The sequence below is a fragment of the Pan paniscus genome, chromosome 19 (genome assembly GCF_029289425.2).
Source record: "Pan paniscus chromosome 19, NHGRI_mPanPan1-v2.0_pri, whole genome shotgun sequence".
NCBI lineage: Eukaryota > Metazoa > Chordata > Mammalia > Primates > Hominidae > Pan > Pan paniscus.
The window spans coordinates 95146425-95165753 of record NC_073268.2 but is presented as its reverse complement, the minus strand read 5'-3'; the positions used below and the strand labels follow the sequence as shown (position 1 = coordinate 95165753).

Genomic DNA, 19329 nt, shown 5'->3' with positions numbered 1-19329 from the left:
TTTCACTGTGTTGTCCAGGATGGTCTCGAACTCCTGGGCTCAAGCAATCCTCCCACCTCAGCCTCCCAAAGTGCTGGGATTACAGGAATAAGCCACTGCACCCAACCAGGAGCCCACTCTTTCTCAGGCCTTGGAGGAGGTGGAGGGGGGGTTGCTGGGAAGACAGTGCAAGGCGGTGAAGGCTCTAATCAAATATTTATCAGCAAATTCATCTCCCCTGTGTCTGCAGGGCCCTCACGCTATGCCTTCCACACTTTCTCTTGCTCCTGTTTTCCTGATTTTGCCTCTGGCCATCCTGGGTTCTAGATGCTCTCCACCCCTCCTGGGTGCCCCGACTCTCCTTCCCCCTCCTCCTCCCTCATGGATCCACCCCTTCCCACTGGACTCGGTCACCAACACGTTTGCTAACAACGGACGATGGGGCCTCACCGGCTACCTTGGGGCAATGAGCCTGGAACCTCCCGCGAGTGTGTACGCATGCACACGTGTGTGCTTCCCTCCCGTGGCTGAGGAGCTTGAATGTCGCCCCAGTTTCAGAGTCTGCAGAGAGAGGGAAGGAGCCAGCTGGCTTTGTGGAGGGGTGGGGATGGGAGGAGGACAGCACTTCTGCTCCTTAGGTTCCCAGTCAGCGAGTCTGTCGCAGGGTGGCGAGCACCGAGACGGCCCCCGCTGCAGAGCCCAGGGCCGGCCGGCACTGGGGGCTTCAGGGAGCAGGGCACGGCTGGGTTGCCCGGGCTCCACCCTTCCAGCTATGCGCACCCACCCTAGGTTGCTGGGCCCCCGGGCAGAGGGTTTGGGGCCATAAACAGAAGGAGGGGGTGGCCGGGTCTGAAGCAGAACACCCAGCCTTGGACCGTCCCTTGGGGCCACCTCCCTGGTGCAGCCAGGCCCCTTGCAGCCCCCAGTGCTGTAACAATGGTTTGACATCGGGTCATTGTTTTCTGAAGCTTTCCTTTCCCGCTGGACTGCAGGCCCCACCAGCAGGGAGCAGGGGCTGTCGGGGTTGCTGCCAACACAGCCCCTGCCCTGGCATGGGCTTGGCACACCCCAGGTACCCCATCAACAGTTGTTGAGTGGATTTGTAGGAACTGAATGAAGGATGCAGAGGACAGGCCAGGGGTGGGGGAGGCAGGACAGAGGTGGACATGCCAGATCCACCTGTGCAGGGAGCATGGGCACATGAGGGGCTCCTCCTTAGCCAGGGGAGGCACTGCCCAGAGGCCGAGAACACAGGAGCCCGGCAGAGGGGGATGTGTGGGTGTGGAGGGAAGCGGGAGAAAGACCGCCCTGCGAGGGCAGCCCCCCGCCTCTGCCTGCACCTAGTAGGTGCTCACTAAACTAACGTGTGTGGTGTGAACAAAGCGTGCGTGGCCGCGGGTGATGGGAGCGTGGGGTGGAGGCGCAGGTGAGGGAGGTGAGCAGCCGCTTCCCTGCTGGGCGCTCCTCCTCCCCACCGCAAACCCCACCTTCAGCAAGGACGCGGACTCCTGCCTGTCCCTGCCAGGGTGGCTGTGAGTGTCAGACCCATCCACATCTGAGCAGAGGTCCTAACACACTGGGCTGCTCCAGGCAGAGGCGGCATCTGTCCTTCCAGGCAGTGGGGCCTTCTCACCACAGACTCCTGGGGGGCGAGTGCCTCGCCTGCTCAGGGGGTCCTGGGCCCCAGGCTGTGTCTGCAGTGGAGGACAGCGAGTGGAGGAGGCCGGAGCCCCTTTCCCTCTGCCGCCTCCGCCTGCACCTTGCTCTCTGGCACTGTGAAAGACCCCAGCCCTCCTCTTGGGGTCATAAGGGCTTCCCACCAGGGCTGCTTCTCAGGCCCTAGGTCAGTGGTTCTCAGTGCACGCAGATTGCTGGAGGAGGCCTGGGGTGCGCCCTGGAACCTGCATTGCCCACCAAAAAGCTCCCAGGTGCTGCTGATGCTGTGGGCCCAGGCCACTTTGACAACCACTGCCCTGTATTGCTGCTGGGGTCCTGCCCAAGGGCCTGGGCTTCTAAGAGCCTCTGAGAGTGGCTGCAGGAGCAGTATTCCCCGCTTGGGGCAGCAGGCCTTTGAGGGGGCACAGACAGATCTTTGAGAGCTCCTCAGAGATCCTTGACACAGAGGCTGGAACCCTCCCTGCCCCCCGACACACCTCACTGTCATGGCCATCACTGGCAGGGGAGGCAGGAGGCCCTGAGTTCAGCTTCTGCACAGTCACTTCCAGGGATTCAGGTGCGGGCTGGGCAGCGCCCTCTCACTTCTGCTTTCCAATGACAAAACTGAGGCTTAAAATTATTTGAAGAAGTTTCGCTCTCATCACCCAGGCTGGAGTGCAATAGTGCGATTTTGGCTCGCCGCAACCCCTGCCTCCCAGGTTGAAGTGATTCTCCTGCCTCAGCCTCCCGAGTAGCTGGGACTATAGGCACGTGCCACCACATCCCGCTAATTTTTGTATTTTTAGTAGAGATGGGGTTTCACCATGTTGGCCAGGCTGGTCTTGAACTCCTAACCTCAGGTGATCCACCTGTCAAGGCTTAAAATTCTTGAGGTGGGAAGGAGATGGGTTGGCTCTAAAAGGGGAAGAGCAGTAGTCCTCATACTGCTGGAACATTCTGTGTGTTGTGTGAATCCATGTCAGTATCCTGCTGGTGGTGGTTTTATGGATGTTACCGTGAGGACCCTGGTTACAAGGTGTACAGATCACTGTGTTACTTCTTACAGCTGCATGAGCCTACAGTTACCTTAAAATGGTTAATTTTTTTAAAATCAGGTAGTTTACAAAAACCCTTCAGTTGTTCTTGTACCCAGGTCTGACAAGTGTGAGTAAATGGGCTGAACTCCAGGGGTGTCTGACTCCAGAGCCAGGCTCCCCGGCATTCCCAGCACAGCACCCCCTCCTGCTCTGAGCTGGTGCCCATGCCGGCGAGCCCCCCTTGGAGGGGCCGGGGAAAGGCTGCTGAAAATACTGCTGGAGAAGCTCTGCTCAGCCACAAGGCCCCATCCTCAGGGGCTCCGGGAAGGGGATAAGATTCTAACCAGGCCTTGCTCTCTCTCCTTCCACAGAGCGATCAGGACGCCACGGCTCCGCCTGAAGCGATGGCCCAGCCCTACCCCCCCGCCCAGTACCCCCCTCCGCCACAGAACGGCATCCCTGCCGAGTACGCCCCGCCCCCACCGCACCCCACGCAGGACTACTCCGGCCAGACCCCGGTCCCCACAGAGCATGGCATGACCCTGTACACACCAGCACAGACCCACCCCGAGCAGCCAGGCTCCGAGGCCAGCACACAGCCCATCGCCGGGACCCAGACAGTGCCGGTAAGGGCCCCCACGACCCCAGGCCCAGCCCTGGAGCTTCAGGGAGGAGCACCCACCCAGAAGAAGGGTGGCCCAGAAGGGGATGAGGTGTACCAGGTGGGTGGGTGGGGGGCCTGGGCAGGGCCTCTGTGTGTGGAGGGCAGGCCTTTTACGGGGCTCCTGGGCCAGAAGTCACCCCCAGTGAAGGCATTTCCAGCCCCTGCTCGACCCCCGGCGCCAAGGAGCTTTGTGATGAGCAGGCATCTGGAGGAATGGCCGGGCACCTAGGGGTGGGGTGGCAGCCACCGTCCTCCAGCCGCCTGGGCCTGGCTTCCCTGCTTCGAGCAAACACTCACCCCAGCTGGGAGGTGTCCTCGCTGCCAGAGACCTGTTAGTGGAAAGTGAAGGAGACGGGCGGAGGGCAGAGGCAGAGCCGTGGAGGTGGCCCAGGGCCCTCCGAGCTGCCTCGGGTTGCAGGCCCTCCTATCATTTCTAATCACTTGTAATCTACCTGCTTGGCTGGCCTCCAATCAGATAGCTTCAATTATGTGGTTGTAATGCAGCTCCCAGGCAAAAGTGCTGAGCCCTCACTTCTCAGATTTCCTGAGAGCAAAGAGAGCCAGCAGGGAGTGACCAAGCGACTGGCCTGGAGTGGGCTCTGGGTACAAAAACCAGGCCCTGCCTCCACCCACCCCCCAGAGCCCCAGCCGGCCTATTCCTTTTGTCTGGTCCCCTCCACTGAGATCTCCATGTGCCTCCCCTGCCCCTGCTCTGGGGCTCCAGGTTCATCCAACTGTCCCCACTGGCCCTGTCCCAGACGCTGGATGTGCTAGCTGGCGGGGCTGGGCAGGAGGCCAGAGCTCTCTGCACTGCCCGGGAGTGGCACTGCCCCGGCGGCTCCCAATGGGGGTCCCCCTCCCTACTGCCTCAGCCCTCCTGCCGTCCAGCCTGGCTCCCAGCGTGCTGCGTGGACGCAGATAGGAGCCTTCCCCCGGTGCACGTGTGGGCAGGGGCTTCCTCCAGCGTCACCCAGGCCCTCTGCCGAGAGAGCCCACCCAGCCACCTCCTCGGCTGGACCCGACCCTCATCTGGCACCCAGGCGGTGCCTTTCCTCCCTGCTTGGAGCCCCGCCCAGCCCAAATCTGCCCCGAGGCCATCAGCCTTTCCAGCGCCCCCAGCATCCGGATACCCAGGGTTCCTACAGCCACAGGACACACATGGAAAAGGCCAGGCCCCAGGGTGGTAGAAGCAGGGGCCAAGCTTCCCTGTCTGCTCTGGTTCTTATTCATCAAACCCACGCCCTGCGTGTGCTTAGAAAAGACAGAGATGATCCCAGGAGCCAAGCCGGGTTCACCATAAACAAGTCACGCTAGAGCAGGCTGGGTCTCCTTCTGACTGACTCCAGTAGACACAGCTTATCTGCTCAAACCTCTGACAGCCACCTTATGGACAGACGAGGGGGTCTCTCATGGTGAGCCTCAGGGGTTCGTCCCAGAAGAAAACCAGAAGCAGGAGGGTCAGACACACAGATAACACAGCTTGGGGACGGACCTAGTGCTCTAACTGAACAACAGAACCGAGGCCAGATGCCTCCTGGACACCTGGGGCCCCCAGACACAGCCTACCAGGACACACACAAAGTCTTCCTTCACTCGGCAGACATTTGCTGAGCACCTGCCGTGTTCCAGGCACCGAATTGGCACTGAGGCTACAAAGAAGAAAGGACCCAGCCCTGTCCCCTAGTTCCTGCCACGCAAGGACAGGAAAGTCAGAAACAGAGGCTGGCTTGGGTCTGGCTTGCCCGTGAGAGTCCACAGACCATGGAGTGAATCCCCGAGTGAGCAGCAGCTGCTGAAAAGGTGAATGCTGCATCCAGTGAAGTACTCTCCAACTAGGAGGATGGGAGTCTCACCACCCAGTTATTAGCCTCCAGAGCCTCCCAGGAAGCGTGTCCAGGTGGGAAGCACCCAGAGCCCAGAGGATGGACAGACGGCCTTGACCTTCCTTTCTTCAGGCTGGGGTCTCTCAGGTCTGGCAAAGGGTTCAGGGTCATGGTCTGCAGATCTTTCATCCAGGGACCCAGAGGAGAGAGTCATTCTCCATGACCTGCACCCAGGGCAGGGCTGCAGGCAGAAGTTACGGCATCGGCGTGGTGCCCCACGAAGAACAAAGACCTGGGCCGCCTCGGAGGCCATGCGCTCCCCAACCTTGGAGTATTTGTTCATGCAGAGCCTTCCCACCTTGGAAGGCAGCTGGAGAGGGTGTTCTAGATTCCAGGAGCTCCTTCCTCCCAGAGGCTGCCCAGCACTCACAGCTGAAGGCCGAACGCCTCCCTGCTGGCTCAGGTGTCCCCAGACCTTGTCCCTGGGTCATCAGCAGGGCCCTTTCAGCTCACTCGAGCCTCCCCTTGGCCCTGCCCCAAGCAGCCTGGTATTGTGGTCTAGATCTTCGGGATAGGAGGTGGGATGAGTTCAGAGCTTTGGTCCAGACCTGCCTAGGTCAGAGTGTCTTCCTGAGCTCCCGGGGCACTCGAGGGCCCGTGTGCAGCCACCAAGTACCCTGGTCTCTTCCTTCCCCACCATCCCTGAAGTCCTACCCAGGCCCCCCCCCCCGAGAGCCTGCTGCCCAGGTTGGCACCAGGTCAGGGCACACAACCCCCTGGATGCTCCCTGGACCCAGATGCCACCCAGAGGCCACTGGGGCTTCCCGCCCTCTCGCCCAAGGGGACTTCCTTCTGCTGGTGAGCATGGGCTGCCCTGGCAGTTGGTGTGGCCAGGGCAGTGGAGAGGGGGAGCTCGGAGTGCCTGTCCAGCCCCCACATCACCCACCCCACTGGTAGCTGTGGCAGAGCCGGCCCCTAGACGGCTGGGTCCTGTCCAGGCCCGGGGGCCCACACAGGCAGCCTGTTCCGTTCTAGGACCTGGGGCTGATGGCGTCAATGGGAGAGAGCAGTGGCCCCTGCAGCCCATCCCCATGCCTCAGACCTCCCCGTCTCCTCCACCCCAGGACCCTCAAAGACAGCCTGGGCCCCAGCTCTGGAAAGGCCTTCCTGGAATTTCTGGAACCACGAGGCCTCTTCCTGCTCCTCCTCCCCCGAGGAGGGTTTCCAGCCAGGAATTGGTGGGAAGTCCGTGTTCATCCAACTCAGGGCCTTTCCCGACACCTCCACCACCCAGGTGGGATGCACCCCCCAACCCCTAGTCACAGAAGCACAGCTGACCCTGCAGAGAGAAACATGGGGTTCCTGGGGGCCACCGGTCCCTCACCGACACTGAGACTTCCCACAGAAGGCGGAGCGTGCACTGATTTTTGTGGTCTCGATACCCTCGGGTGGGTCCCGACCACCCCCCAGTGACTTTCCAGCTACATCATTCCCCAGGAAGGCTCCTCCCCTCTGAGCAGGACACCTCTTTTCACCGTCCAGAAATACGGAGGCTCCTTCCTGGTGGGGCAGGGGCGTCTCTGCTCATCCGTGATGGGAAGGGACATGTGACAAGAACCCACGAGGGGCACGCACACCTGCACACAGGCTCCGTTTCTCTCACCTCTCACCACGACGTCACCTGCCTTCTCTGGACAAAAGCAGCAAAGGGTACAGAGTGCGATGAGGGGCTGCGGAAGGACCGGGGGACCCCATCTCACTATCTTGAGTCACCCCCAGGGTCTGTGTTCCCCAGCAGGGGTCACCATCTGGAGCATTTATTCACTCACTCAGGGTCACGCAGGTGCCAGTACTGTGGGCCCTTGGGAGTCCTTGTGCTCAAGGGACCCTCAGCTTGCTAACGGGCCGGGCACGTTGGCTCATGCCTGTCACCCCAGCACTTCGGGAGGCCGAGGCAGGTGGATCACGAGGTCAGGACTTCCAGACCAGCCTGGCCAAGATGGTGGAACCCTGTCTCTACAAAAATACAAAAATTATTCGGGCATGGTGGCTCATGCCTGTAATCCCAGCTGCCCGGGAGGCTGAGGCAGGAGAATCACTCGAACCCAGGAGGTGGAGGTTGCAGTGAGCCGAGATCACGCCGCTGCACTCCAGCCTGGGCGACAGAGCAAAACTCTGAGAAAAAGAGAGAGAGATTAGCACGCAGATAAAAAAAATGCCAGACAAAGCACGGAGGGTCACTGTGGAGGGCCAGCCAGGTAGAGGGAGACGGGATGAGACTGGTGTTTTCCAGAGCCCACGTGGGCTCCTCCACCTGCCAGAGGGGACCCCACGTGGGCCGCAAGGGCCTGATGCCTGAGGGGCCAGCACCTCCCCCACTGCCTGCTGGGGATCTGGGCTCTGCACCCCTGGCTTCACTGCAGGCATAGATGCCTGTGCCCAGGTCCCTGGAGGCCTCTCTGCCCAGTGACCTGCAGCCCCAGGATGAACCTCTGTCCTTTCTGCTGTCCGTCGGGCCTGAGCCTCCTCGGAAACTCCCGCACTTGCCCTGATCTTCCATTTGGACCACCTCATCTATAACTACAGGCTTCACAGTCTGGCCGAGGCCCTCTCCCCTCAGCCAGGAGCTGCAGCCCTCGGTCACTGTGTTCTTGGCTCTCACAGCTTATGGAAGGGGTGAGGGGTAGGCCGTGGCTGGCCGCTGGTCTGAGAAAGGCAGAAGAGAGGAGGTGCTGGTCCCCAAAGCAACGCCACAGTGAGGCTCAGCTGAGATGCCCCTACCCAGGCTGGGAGGTGGGAGTGGACGAGGCATCAGTCGGCTGCCCGTGCCACAGTGCAGAGGCCAGATCAGGAGGGGCTTGAAATCCTGTGTTCTTCAAATGCCACGTGGGAGCCAACAGCTTCACCCAAGGAGGGGCCACCAGTGCCACCAGGCTCTGAAGCAGACACTCCCAGTGGATAGGTTGAGACCACACGCAGAGAACCCCTCCTCCAAGGCTGACTGGCTGCCCACCAGCGGCTCACCAAGGCAGGTCCTTGCCTGAGTGCCTAGGAGGTCTTTGGAGGAACGAAGGGAGACGGCGCTGTCGAGGAAGGGTTTTCCAAAAACCGGTTCATCTTGTGCGGCAGCAGCACAGCTTGGTTCCGTGCCAACAACAGCCGCCGGGTCCCACCTGCTGTCCAGGGTCTGCCTAGGTCTACCAGACCCTGCCCGGGGCTCATTCCCTTTGTCTCCGTGCCAAGCTTGGGGGCCCCAGGCGAAAGTGGGTGCAGGCTCCTCAGAGGATGTGGAGAGTGGGAGGTGCTGTGTGGCATCTAGACCCCCACCCTGAACTTGAATGGGCTGGGGAGGTGTCCATAATGGCCGGGCCAAGACAGAGCTGGGGAAGGACGCAGAAGCAGGACCCCCAGCCCAGTCGGGAGGGAAGGGCAGTCCTGTCCTCTTTCCCTGCATTTGAGAACAAGAAGCAAAGACGGCTTTTTCTTTTTGCTTTTTTCTTTTTGAGTGGGGGAAAGAAAGCCCCTGAGAAAGTTGGAAAGGCGGTGGAGGCTGCTGGACTGCTACAATCAGTGTGGGAGGGCCCCCATCCCCCGGCCTGGGGCAGTCCGTGTGCAGTCATGCGAGGGCTTCTCTGCACACCTGACAGTTTCACAGCCATAGAACCCACTTAGCCTCTGCCCGGGGCTGAGCAGGCATAGAATGGCTTCCTCACTTGTGTCCTGGCCCCACTCATGGCTCCTCCCACTCACACCCCATCACCCCATTCCTCCCACCTCATCCTCGGCTGCTCCCCTTTAGGACTTTGGGGTGGATACCCCAGCACCTGTGGGTGGGCGCGGGGCTGGTTCCTGCCATCGCCCTCTGCTGCTCAGAGGCCAGAGCTGTGTGCCCCTATCCAGGCTGGATTCCTGAATCTGGGATGACTCAGTCACCTGTACCCAAGAGCAGCAGAGGGCACAGGCACATCCCTGTCCACCGAGGAGGAAAGACCCACGCCTGTCCAATGGGAGGGTGGGGTTCAGACCTCCATAAAGATCGGTGGATATTTGGACGGTCTCGCCTTGGTTCAGGGGTAAGGTCGTCCCCTCCGGAGGTCTAGCATAGGCTTGCTTTCTGCAAGAAAACTTGGGACCAAGGAGGATGGCAGCAGAACTGGGAAACTGGGCTGCTGGGCATCTCCAGTTCCCCAGGCTTGGATGGAGGAGCCCCCCGCATACCCCAGTTGAGCCAGAGTCGGCTGCCCTGTGTTGCCCGTCACTGGGGACCTGATGCCAGCCAGACCAGGAGTCTCCGGAGGCCTGTCATCCACCCTCCTGGCCCTGCCAGCTGTGCCCACCACGGATGCCTCCGTGCCAAAGCTCAGCCCCCACTGATGGGGGTGGCACATGTCAGGGAACCCCAAGGAGCAGCCGCCCAGCTTGCCCAAGCCTGGGGGCTCATGCCCTCCGAGAGCCATGGCCATTTTCCACCTCTTGGGGTCCTGAGGGAGATGCAGGATCCACCCGCAGCCTCACGCCTTGGGAACACGTACAGCTCAGAACACATGCTTGTCGGAATTGGGACAGCATACAACATGGCGCGTCTGCTGAGACAGGTCCTGCAGTGCACGCCCAGGTGAGCACCAGGACAGCGGTTCCCACGCTGTGGGGTGTGTGCTGCATCCTCACTGTTCAACGCAGGGGACAGAGCTGCATCAGGAACATGGACACATGTGCTCCACAGCCCTACAGCCCTCGAGACCCCACTCCCAGCCTGCCCCACTGCCAGTGCCAGGGGCTGTCGCCAGGGAAGAAGCTGTGGTACGGGGGAGGCTGTGTCCTCCACCACCCTGCGCAGCCTAGGACGTGGTGACTTCCCCTCTGGTCACCTAGCGGCACCTGCTGCCCTGGAGCCTGGTCAGAGGCTTTCTGGCCACATGCGGAAATGCAGGGGAGCAGCCTGTCCTTCCAGAAAGGACAACCAGGGTGGCCGTGCTGGGGGCGGCGACAGCCGGACAGCCACTCAGACAGGAGTCGAGGGACAAAGCTGTGGCCACTTAGCTGTAGTGTGACCTTGGCATGGCTCTGCCTCCCTGGCTCCATTTCCTTTGCCGTGGGCCGAGGCCTCCAGCCGTGTGACCCCAGGCTCCCCACTCACCGTCCTAACTCAGCACTCCTTTGGTTGCCTGCGACAGATGCCCTCCGGAAAGTGGCTTCAGCAGCCAGGTGCTTCGCCTAGCTGGAGATGCGTGGGAATGGCTCTCTGGAGCCTCTCTTCTTGGCTTTTCTCCTCTTGCTCGCAGGCTGGCTGCCTCTGCTCCGCAGGCCACACGGGAGACCATGCTACCAGCCTCCCATTTGTACCGACTGCCGTGTAGGCTTCTAAGGGACCCCAGTCCCCTCTACGGCCACTCCAGAAAGGATCCAGATGGCTGGAGCCAAGACCCTCCTACCTTCGGCTGGCGTCCTGTCCCAGAAGCCAGCTGGCCTCTGAGGAGGGGTTCTCCGTGTGTGGTCTCCAGCTGTCCACTGGGAGTGTCAGGAGGCCCAGAGCCAAAGATTCAAATGCACAGGGTGTATTTGGAAGATGATCTCCCAAAACCCCTAAGGGGCAGCATGGAATTGAGGTGGGAAGGCGAAGGAAGCCAATAAAAGGTACATTGTCAGCCTGCTGTTCCCATGGGCAGCTGAGCTTAAATTGCTGGAGGAAGTGTGGACAGTGAGAACCCCTCCAGGGCATCCCGCGGGAGCTGGAGCGTGCACCCACCACCTGTGCCTGTCGCCACCGAGGGACTCTTCTGCACCCTGGTGCTCCTGTGCCACCCACCCGCCTTGCCAGTGGGCTGAGCGGGAAAACAAACAGCCTGCAAGGCTGGCACCTGCGGTTTGGCTGCATCCATGGAATTGGCTTGTAGAGGCCCTTGGGCCTGGGCCTAGGTCGTGATGAGCTAATGGCCACCTCGGACAGTCACCCGTGCATCCACCCGGCCGATGCTGATGAAGCACCTGCCACATGCCTGGAGTTCCTGTTCAGTGGATACAGCCAGGACCAAGCCAGACTGAAGGCCAGCCTTGCCGTGAGCTCACGGCCAGTCCACTGGAGAAGACCACGCAGGAAAAGCCTCACACAGGCCACACTGCGCTGCCTCGGGCGAAACCCCTGCCTTCTCACAGGGAGCTGGGGGCCAGGTGGCTTTTGTTTCCTGAGACCCAAGTCTTTGGGAGCCCATCTGCCCACCAGTATTTGGGTCCAAATGGGGGCTATAGAGGACTGGACTTGGCCACGCCCTGCCTTGGGAGAGGCTTCTGGAGGTGAACCCCAAAGGTTCTGAGTGGCAGCAGCAGGCTGGAATAAGCAGGAGCATGGCAGGGATGGGGGACACGAAGGGCAGCACCTTCGGACAGGCGGACCCTCGAGCCAGGCCGACATCTGTCTGCAGTTCACCACTTCATCATCAGGACTTGAAAGACAGTGGGGTCCTCAGGCTCCCAGAACTGCCTTGAGATGTCAGTGGGGCTAAGAGACCGTGGAGGTTCAGCCTCTGTGGACAGGCCTGGGCTGCGGGAGCGGGGAACAGAGCAGGCCAGGAGGCCTTGCACTGGGATGGCGGGAGGGAGGCGGCCTCACCTGCACAGTTTGGGCAAAGGCCTAGAGGTGGGGCCTCTCTGTGTGAGGTGCCCCTGTGCTGTATCTCATGGGAACCGTCTGCCCAGATTCTGCCAAGGATCCCAGCCCAGGGATGGGGGAGAGGCCCAGAAGGGTGGGGGAGAATCTGGCCTTTAGACTCTGCCGTCCCTTTAGCAGAGGGGATGGGCAGCCCCGCACACAGAGGCAGCCTCCACAGCCCAGTCCTCTCCCTGCAGCAGACAGACGAGGCGGCACAGACGGACAGCCAGCCGCTCCACCCCTCCGACCCTACAGAGAAGCAGCAGCCCAAGCGGCTACACGTCTCCAACATCCCCTTCCGGTTCAGGGACCCCGACTTGCGGCAAATGTTCGGGGTGAGTGTGCGCGGCCCCACCCATCCTGCCCTCCACACCTGCCCCAGCTCCAGGGTGGCGCCCACAGGCCCTGCCTTCCTGCCGACACCTGTTCCCCCGGGTTTCCTGCCTCCCACTGCGCAGGGAGCCTCCGGGGCCCCAGGATTCCTTCCCTCCTGGGCCCAGCCCTGCCCTGACCTGAACCTGCTGGGACGGTGGCGGGGAAGAGGAAGGCCTCAAGCTGAGGACTAGGGGGATCTGTTGTGGCTGCCCCTCAAACCCCACCCCTCCTGCTCCCAGCCAGAAATCCACCCATGCCCCCCAGACCACCTGAGCTCAGGGGGTTTCCTAGAGTACCTTGGGACCTCGCAGCCAGTTTGGTTATGACCGCCCTGTTCCCACATTCTGGCTCCTGTCTCCTCGCAAGAGGGTACCTGGAGGGGCAGCTCAACCTCCCATAGAGCAGCAGCCCCAGCCCTGGCCTCTCTTGTGTGCCCGGGGGCCGGGCAGTCAACCTCTCCGGGCCTGTGTCCCCCGGGCCCCCAGGTGGGGAACTTGGAACCGGATGCACAGTCAATGGGAAGTGAAGCCCGTGCTGGACTCCGAGGGCCTGTTCCGGGTTTTGCACTGTAGGCTTCAGCCCCGTGGTGGGGTCACTGTGAGAATGTGCAGGGCTGCCCCTGGGTCCTGGGTCACTTTGTTGTTATCGGACTTGAATGCGCCAGGCAGGTGTTGATGCCTGCGGGGGGCTGGGGCTGCCGAGTGGTGGGTGAGCGGCAGCAGCTGGGTGGCTCAGCCCCGGCTCCCAGGCCTGCCCTGGCCACAGAGGACCATGCAGCCCGGCCGTGTTTCTTCCCTCCCTCCAAACTTCTCTTCCGCCTGCCTGCCACGGTGCCCACCCCACCTCTGCTGCGCAGGTAGACAGCCTCTGGCTCCTGAATCCCAGCCTCTCTCCTCATGCCACCCTGACCCAGCTGGGATTTGTCAGGCAGACTGGAAGCACCTCTGGCAGCCCCAGGGTGGAGAGGTTCCCCTCCACCTACCCCCTGACGTGATCCCTAGAAGTCCACTCCCCGTCTCAGGAGCCTGGCCTGGTTGGATTTGCAGTCTAGACTCATTGGAGGGCTGGCATGACTTAGAATCATCAGATGGCAAGGACTCTGTCCCTTCTCGACTCTGGGTCCTGAGCAAGCTGCCAGGTTTCTCTGGGCCTGGGGCTGCCCCTTAATAGCAGCTGACATTTTGGAGCTCTGGCTGGATGCCCCCTGCAGGGGACCTGTTTACATACACTCAGTCCCTGCAGGACGGGGACACCATCCCCTGTCAGCTCCCTGGGTCCCTACAGGACAGGGGCACCATCCGCCATCAACTCCCTGGGTCCCTGCAGGATGGGGACACTGTCCCCCATCAGCTCCCTGGGTCCCTGCAGAACGGAGGTTACTGTCCCCCTCTTTTCAGCACCTGGTAGAGTTGGGATTTCATTGCTGTCTGGCCCCACTGGGGCTTGCTGCACCCCCCGCCTCCAGGACTGTGTGGAGGTGACTGGGAAACCCCCATCAGTTGCCTGCACTGCAGGCTTCAGGAGAGGCCCTGGGGACCTCAGAACTGTTGTTCGGGGCTGTTCACAGGCTCATGGTCTCAGTACCAGTGAGAGAGACAGGGCTGCCCCATGGGGACTATGGCCAACAATGGGAGGGAAGAAGGCAGCTAGAGCATCATGGCCCAGCTGGCCCAAATGTCCTGCACAGGCAGGGCCTGGGTTCAGGTCACCGTTGCTCAGCACCGCACGCCAGCACAGCCCCATGACAGGCTGTGCAGGGTCCCAGGGGCCTGGGCGGAAGACCCTCCCTATGCTTCCCTCTTCCCCTCACACCCTCAACCCCATTTTCCCCCTGCCCAACCTCCTCCCCATCTCAGGGAGGCCTGAGGGTCCCATTTCCCAACCAGGGGTCCTGATCTCCAGTGGCCTCAGTCTCCATTTCCTGACCCCAGCACTTTCTCTTCTCTGTGGCACTTTGTCCCTAATGGACACTCATGTCCCTGTGTCTCTGTCTCCCCCATCCTTTAGAGAAGGGTCTCAAAGCAGACCTTTACCCTTTAGTGTGAATTAGGGGTGGCAGTCATGCCTTGGGTACCCTATCCCCACTGTAACCCTTTCCAAGTGGCCAAGTCCTAGCAGGGTGAGGAGGAGACACTGGTGATGTGCCTACCCCCATGCCCAGCTGGCAGCTGGAGTTAGTGTCCTGGCAGTAAAAGCTCCCCATGGCAGAAGGGAGACACGGGCCTCCAGGAGAGGCTGGGAGAGCTGTCCCTGTCCCCACACCACACCAAGGACCCTCTTGGTGATGCCTTGGGCACCCTATCCCCACCGTCGCCTTCTCCAAGTGGCCAAGTCCCAGCTGCTCCATGGCCAGGGGTGGGAGGGGGTCCCCAGTCTCCTTTCCCAAGCTGGGGGCCCAGGGCAGAGCACAGGCATGAGCGTCTCAGGAGTGGAGCGGGCGGCTGGGCCAGCAGTCTTAACCCGCACTTTCCTGTCTGCCCCACTCCCTCTCTGTCTCTGTCTCTGCAGCAATTCGGAAAAATTTTAGACGTGGAGATCATTTTTAACGAGCGGGGCTCCAAGGTGGGTGCCGCACGGAGCTGCCGCCTTACAGCGCCGGCTGTAGGTCCCGCCAGGCTAACGTGTGAAATGTGCGTTTCCTTCCTGGAGAGCTTCGCGCCCGAGGACCCCTGAGCGACACGGGTGCTTGTATTCCCCGCTCTTCCACCCCCACCCGCCCCGCCCCCACCCCAGCTGTCTGTGTTGTTGCTGCCGCTGCCGCTTTTTCTTTCTGAGCCACCAGGACCTCTTGCCTGCACCCCAGAGCCCTGGGCCCCAGGTCCGGGCCCCACCCCACTGAACACTCACCCCAGGGCACCACTGGCCTTGAAGCTTGAGGGAGGGGCTACAGAGAGGGCAGGCTGGGGAGGGTGTCCGGCGGAGACAAGCCCTACTCCCCTTCCAGGAAGGCACGACCCTCTACCCTGGGCTCCGAGGGTGGAGATGGGTGGGCTGCCCCTGCAGGTCCTGAAGCCCAGCCTGGGCCCCCTACCCCAAGGTGGGGTTCAGGGGGCAGGCCTGGCCTGTGGTCAGGTATGGCGTCTCTTATGTGGCTTTGGCCTGTCCCTTTGGAGATGCCGGGTGATCAGCTCAGGCTGGGCTCAGGCTGGGTCAGCAGCTGCCCCCCTGGGGCCCATACCCCTCCTGGCATCCTGCCGGTGGCCCTAGGACAGACCTCTGGGCTGCCTGCGTCTCTGCCTCAACTCACCTGACTCAACCCCTTCTCTCTCTCTCCCCCCTCCCCTGCCCCCCTCCCACTCCTCTTCTTCCTCGTCTTCCTCCTCTTTCTCGCCCTGTGTCCTCCTCTCCATGCCTGTCCTTCCCTCTCCTCTGCTCACAGGGTTTTGGGTTTGTAACTTTTGAAACTAGCTCAGATGCTGACCGAGCCCGGGAGAAGCTGAATGGGACGATCGTAGAGGGACGGAAAATTGAGGTGCTCAGATAAGTGTGCTGCGGCAGGGATGCCCCAAGATCGCCCACCTGCCCCCCAGCTCCCCCAACCAACCAGCCCTGCCACTGCCGCACCCTTCGGAGAGCCTGGCCAGGGTTCCCTGGGGTGGGAGGAAGGGTCGCACTAAGGCCAGGGTCACTGGCTGCCGGCTGAGCCCTATCACCTGTCACCCCTTCAGGCTCACCCGAGGTCCCCTCTCCCCTGCCTCTTCCCTCCTTTTCCTAGGAGAGGCGCTGTCCCCAACCAGACACTGGAAGAGCCCCAGAAATCCTGTATTTGGGGCTTGGCAGCTTCAAGGACCATGGCCCGCCCACCCGGCCAAGGAGCCATTAATCCCCAGACCCTGCTCACCATGGAGCAGCGGCTGTCCCCAACCTGTCCCCACATGGCCCAGTCTGGGCCCTGCAGTTTGCCCCCACCTTGGCCCCACTCCACCCCTTGTTTGGGTAGAAGCAGAGGCAGCAGCGGCAATGGCCAGGGCAGAGGAAGAGACCAGGCCCCGAGGAGGAGCAGGGAGAGGGGCCCTGGGTCCCTCCCTGACACCCACCCCGCTCTGTCCCCTCCTTCCCTGCTCCCCAGGGGTCCAGAGTGCCAGTGGGCTGTGTTCCCTTGCTGCGGCCTGGGTGTCTGGAGCTGGGTCCCCCAACAGGCAGGGCAGCCAAAGGGTGGCTGGAGGAGGGCTGGGGCCAGCCACCATGACAGAGCCCTCAGGCAGGCAGTGAAGGGCCTGAGAGGAGGTTTCCAGACGTCTGAAGGCACTGGCTTGGCCAGGCTGCAGCCCCATGCCCTCGGGGCTCAACGGAGGACGCAGAGGAGGCAGAACAGCCCAGACCCCTTCCTGGGACCCATCACCCCTGCTATTCTCGACTCCCTCCCACACATGCCTCGTCTTCTCCATCCCAGGCTGCCCCTGGACAGCCTCACCCAGGCATATGTGTGGAAAATAGGTGACTTCGTGCCCAGAGCCCCCCTCCCTGTCGGCCCCATCCTCCAGGGGCACACGGGCCCCATCAGAGACCTCTGTACTCTGCAGCATTGAGGACTCTGGCCTCGGGGGAGGGGGGCATCATCCAGGAGGGGTATGTGGCCATCTTGGTACCCATGCCTAGGTGGGCCTTGGCAGCCTCAGGGAGGAGGGGGCATCCTGGAGTCCAGCCTCTTAGCTGGTTCTGGTCAGAGAGCACTTTGTGGAGAGTCCACCAGGGAGCTGCTCCAGCTGTCCTGGGGTGCCTGGGAGCCTGGGGCTGGGTTTATGGGAACAGCCACATGAAGAATACAGGCCGGCAGGCCTGGGTCTGGAGTCCTGGGCCAGGCGGGGCTTTAGCCCGTGCTGGGAGCAGTGGGGGCCAAGGCTCCCGGAGGGCAGGCAGCATGGTGGAGAGAGGAGGCTGGGGCGGGGGGTGCCGGGGGCTAAGGGAGCAGGGCGGGGAGGAGTGGCCGGTGGGTCTTCCAGGAGGCTAATCCTCCCTCTTCCTCTCTCTCCTTCCCTCTTTGGACAGGTCAATAATGCCACGGCCCGAGTGATGACCAACAAGAAGACGGGGAACCCCTACACCAACGGTAAGGGGCTGGGTCCCCCCACAAGGCTGCTGGGGTCACTGGTTGGGACAGAGGCCCTGGGGGAGCTGAGGCTGCTGCAGGCTGACCTTCCTGGATCCTAGGCAGCCTCCGTCGCCAGTGTCCCAGCCCTGGGGCTGCTGCTCTGCTCCCGGTCAGAAGCAGGTGGGGCAGAAGAGGCAGGAGGAGAGCTAGGGGCCACTCACCCCTCTCATGGCCCCATACAATCAGCCACAGCTGGAGTCTCACTTTCCCAAGCGTGCCTGGCCCCCAGAGGCCACACGTGCAGGCTTCTGATCCAGAGGGACAGCTGTGCCTTCCTGGATTAGGACTGACTTTCCCCGAGAGCCAGAGTTTGAAGGCTTCTGTGCTGAGACCTGCTGCACCGATTCCCAGTGTAAGCAGGCTCAGGGAGGGCAGTGGGGGCACGGGGGGCCTTGGATGAGCTTCTAGACCTCTCTGAGTTCCAGTCCCTTCATCTGCAAAACAGGAATAGTGACACCATCCCCCAGAGCTGTTCGATGACAAATGACACCTTTAAGCACCATGAGGAAGGGCCCGGGGGGAGGTGCTCAGATTTCGTAGGATGTGATTACAGTAACTGCCTTCCTGGGGCTTTTTGACATGGGTGGCCCTGAGGCCCCAGGCTGAGCCCTGCTGTCCACAGCAAGGGGAGACTGAGGAATCTTGTGTGTGTGCACCCCACTGCAAACGGAGGTGGCCGGTCTTCCTTGGAGATGGATCTGCCGACGCTAAGTGCTGGCTCTGGAGAAGCAGAGGGACCACTGGTGGCCACTGCGAGTCTTAACTCCATCCGGCAAGGGGCCTGCTTTGAGCAGAGCAGGCGTACGTTGGGGGCCTCCGCTCATTCCTGCCAGGGAACAGCTTCCCACTCAGACCCCTTAGAAGCCTCAGCGCTGCCCCTAGACAGGATGGATCTCCCTGTTGCCGTGGACTCTCAGACGGTGTCACCCCCAGCCTCTCATGGCCCCCCATGTGATCGGCCATACGTGGAGTCAGGTGACAACCAGCATGGAAGCCTGGACAGGACCGCCCGATCCGCCACCTCTCCCCCGAGCTCTTCTCCTGGTGTCCGATGCTGGGGTGGGGCCGGGCCTCTGGCCTGGCCCAAGTTAGACTTGATTCTCATGGCCTCATACCCTGCTTTTCTGAGGACTTACACATCTCAAATTCTTTTTAAAAATTTGGGAGTGTTCCCACTTTGCAAGCATCCCGAGTGCGTTCTGGGTGTGACTCTTCTGTGATCTGGCACTTGGCACAGGAAGTAAAAGCGGTAGACATTTTTATAGGGTACAGGTGATCAACCAGCAGGGCTGCAAAATCTCTGGAACCAGCTGCCCACTCTGCACCCAAGGGCCACACCCACCGCTGTCTGGGCAGAAGTGAGAATTCATGGGAGCATGGAAATCAGAACAGACCCATCTCTGAATGGCCTCGGGCTATGCGGCTCATGAGGGGCACGGAACCCACGCCAGTGAAACATCAGGGAATGGAGGGAGGTGGGAACCTTTGCCCACCTTTGCAGCAAGAGCCGTTTCATCTCAATCTCTTCATCAGCCTGGGCACAGAGGGCTGCAGTGGGACGGCCCTGGGTTCTCTGCAGGTTGGCACCGAAGCCAACCCATGGGCTCTGGTGGCGAGTGCTGCATGACTTGGCTTCAACACTACCCAACACTCTGGAATTCATCAGTTGGGGGTGGAGGTTTCCATTGTAGAAAACAAACCCACCAGGTTTGCCCAGGTGTTAACTATTTACAGTAGAAACAGGCCAGCCAGGCAGTCTCAGGCTGTCTCTGCCATCTGGGGTTCCAGACAGTGAAATGGAGGCAGCAGAGACAGGTGGAGGCTCCCAGAGAGGCAGAATTGACAGGGGAGGGCACCCAGGAAGCCAGAATCACCGGTGGAGGCATCCAGGAAGCCAGAATTGACAGGTGAAGGTGCCCAGGGCCATCTGAAGCACACATGCAGCCTCCAAGTCTCACTCACCCAGAGTGGACCCAGAAGAGTCACTGGATGGAGCCCCGGGGAGTGTGGGCTTGGGGTCAGGGTCTCCAGGACTCTGCTCCATCATGGGACTTCTA

The 19329-nt window shown here is 61.5% G+C and overlaps 1 protein-coding gene across 7 annotated transcripts in view; it reads left to right on the top strand.

Annotated features, from left to right (window-relative positions):
- RBFOX3 (RNA binding fox-1 homolog 3) overlaps window positions 1-19329 on the top strand; it is a 528100-nt gene that overhangs the window by 498696 nt on the left and 10075 nt on the right. For 5 of the 7 annotated variants that reach the window (XM_034943025.3, XM_063599441.1, XM_034943026.3 and 2 more), the window contains 5 exons: window positions 3044-3298; window positions 12003-12140; window positions 14689-14742; window positions 15560-15652; window positions 17170-17230. In XM_034943025.3, the coding sequence (XP_034798916.2) occupies window positions 3044-3298; window positions 12003-12140; window positions 14689-14742; window positions 15560-15652; window positions 17170-17230 (601 nt within the window). The remainder of the gene's footprint in view (window positions 1-3043; window positions 3299-12002; window positions 12141-14688; window positions 14743-15559; window positions 15653-17169; window positions 17231-19329) is intronic. The other 2 variants (XM_034943029.3, XM_034943024.3) reach the window with 1 other exon arrangement.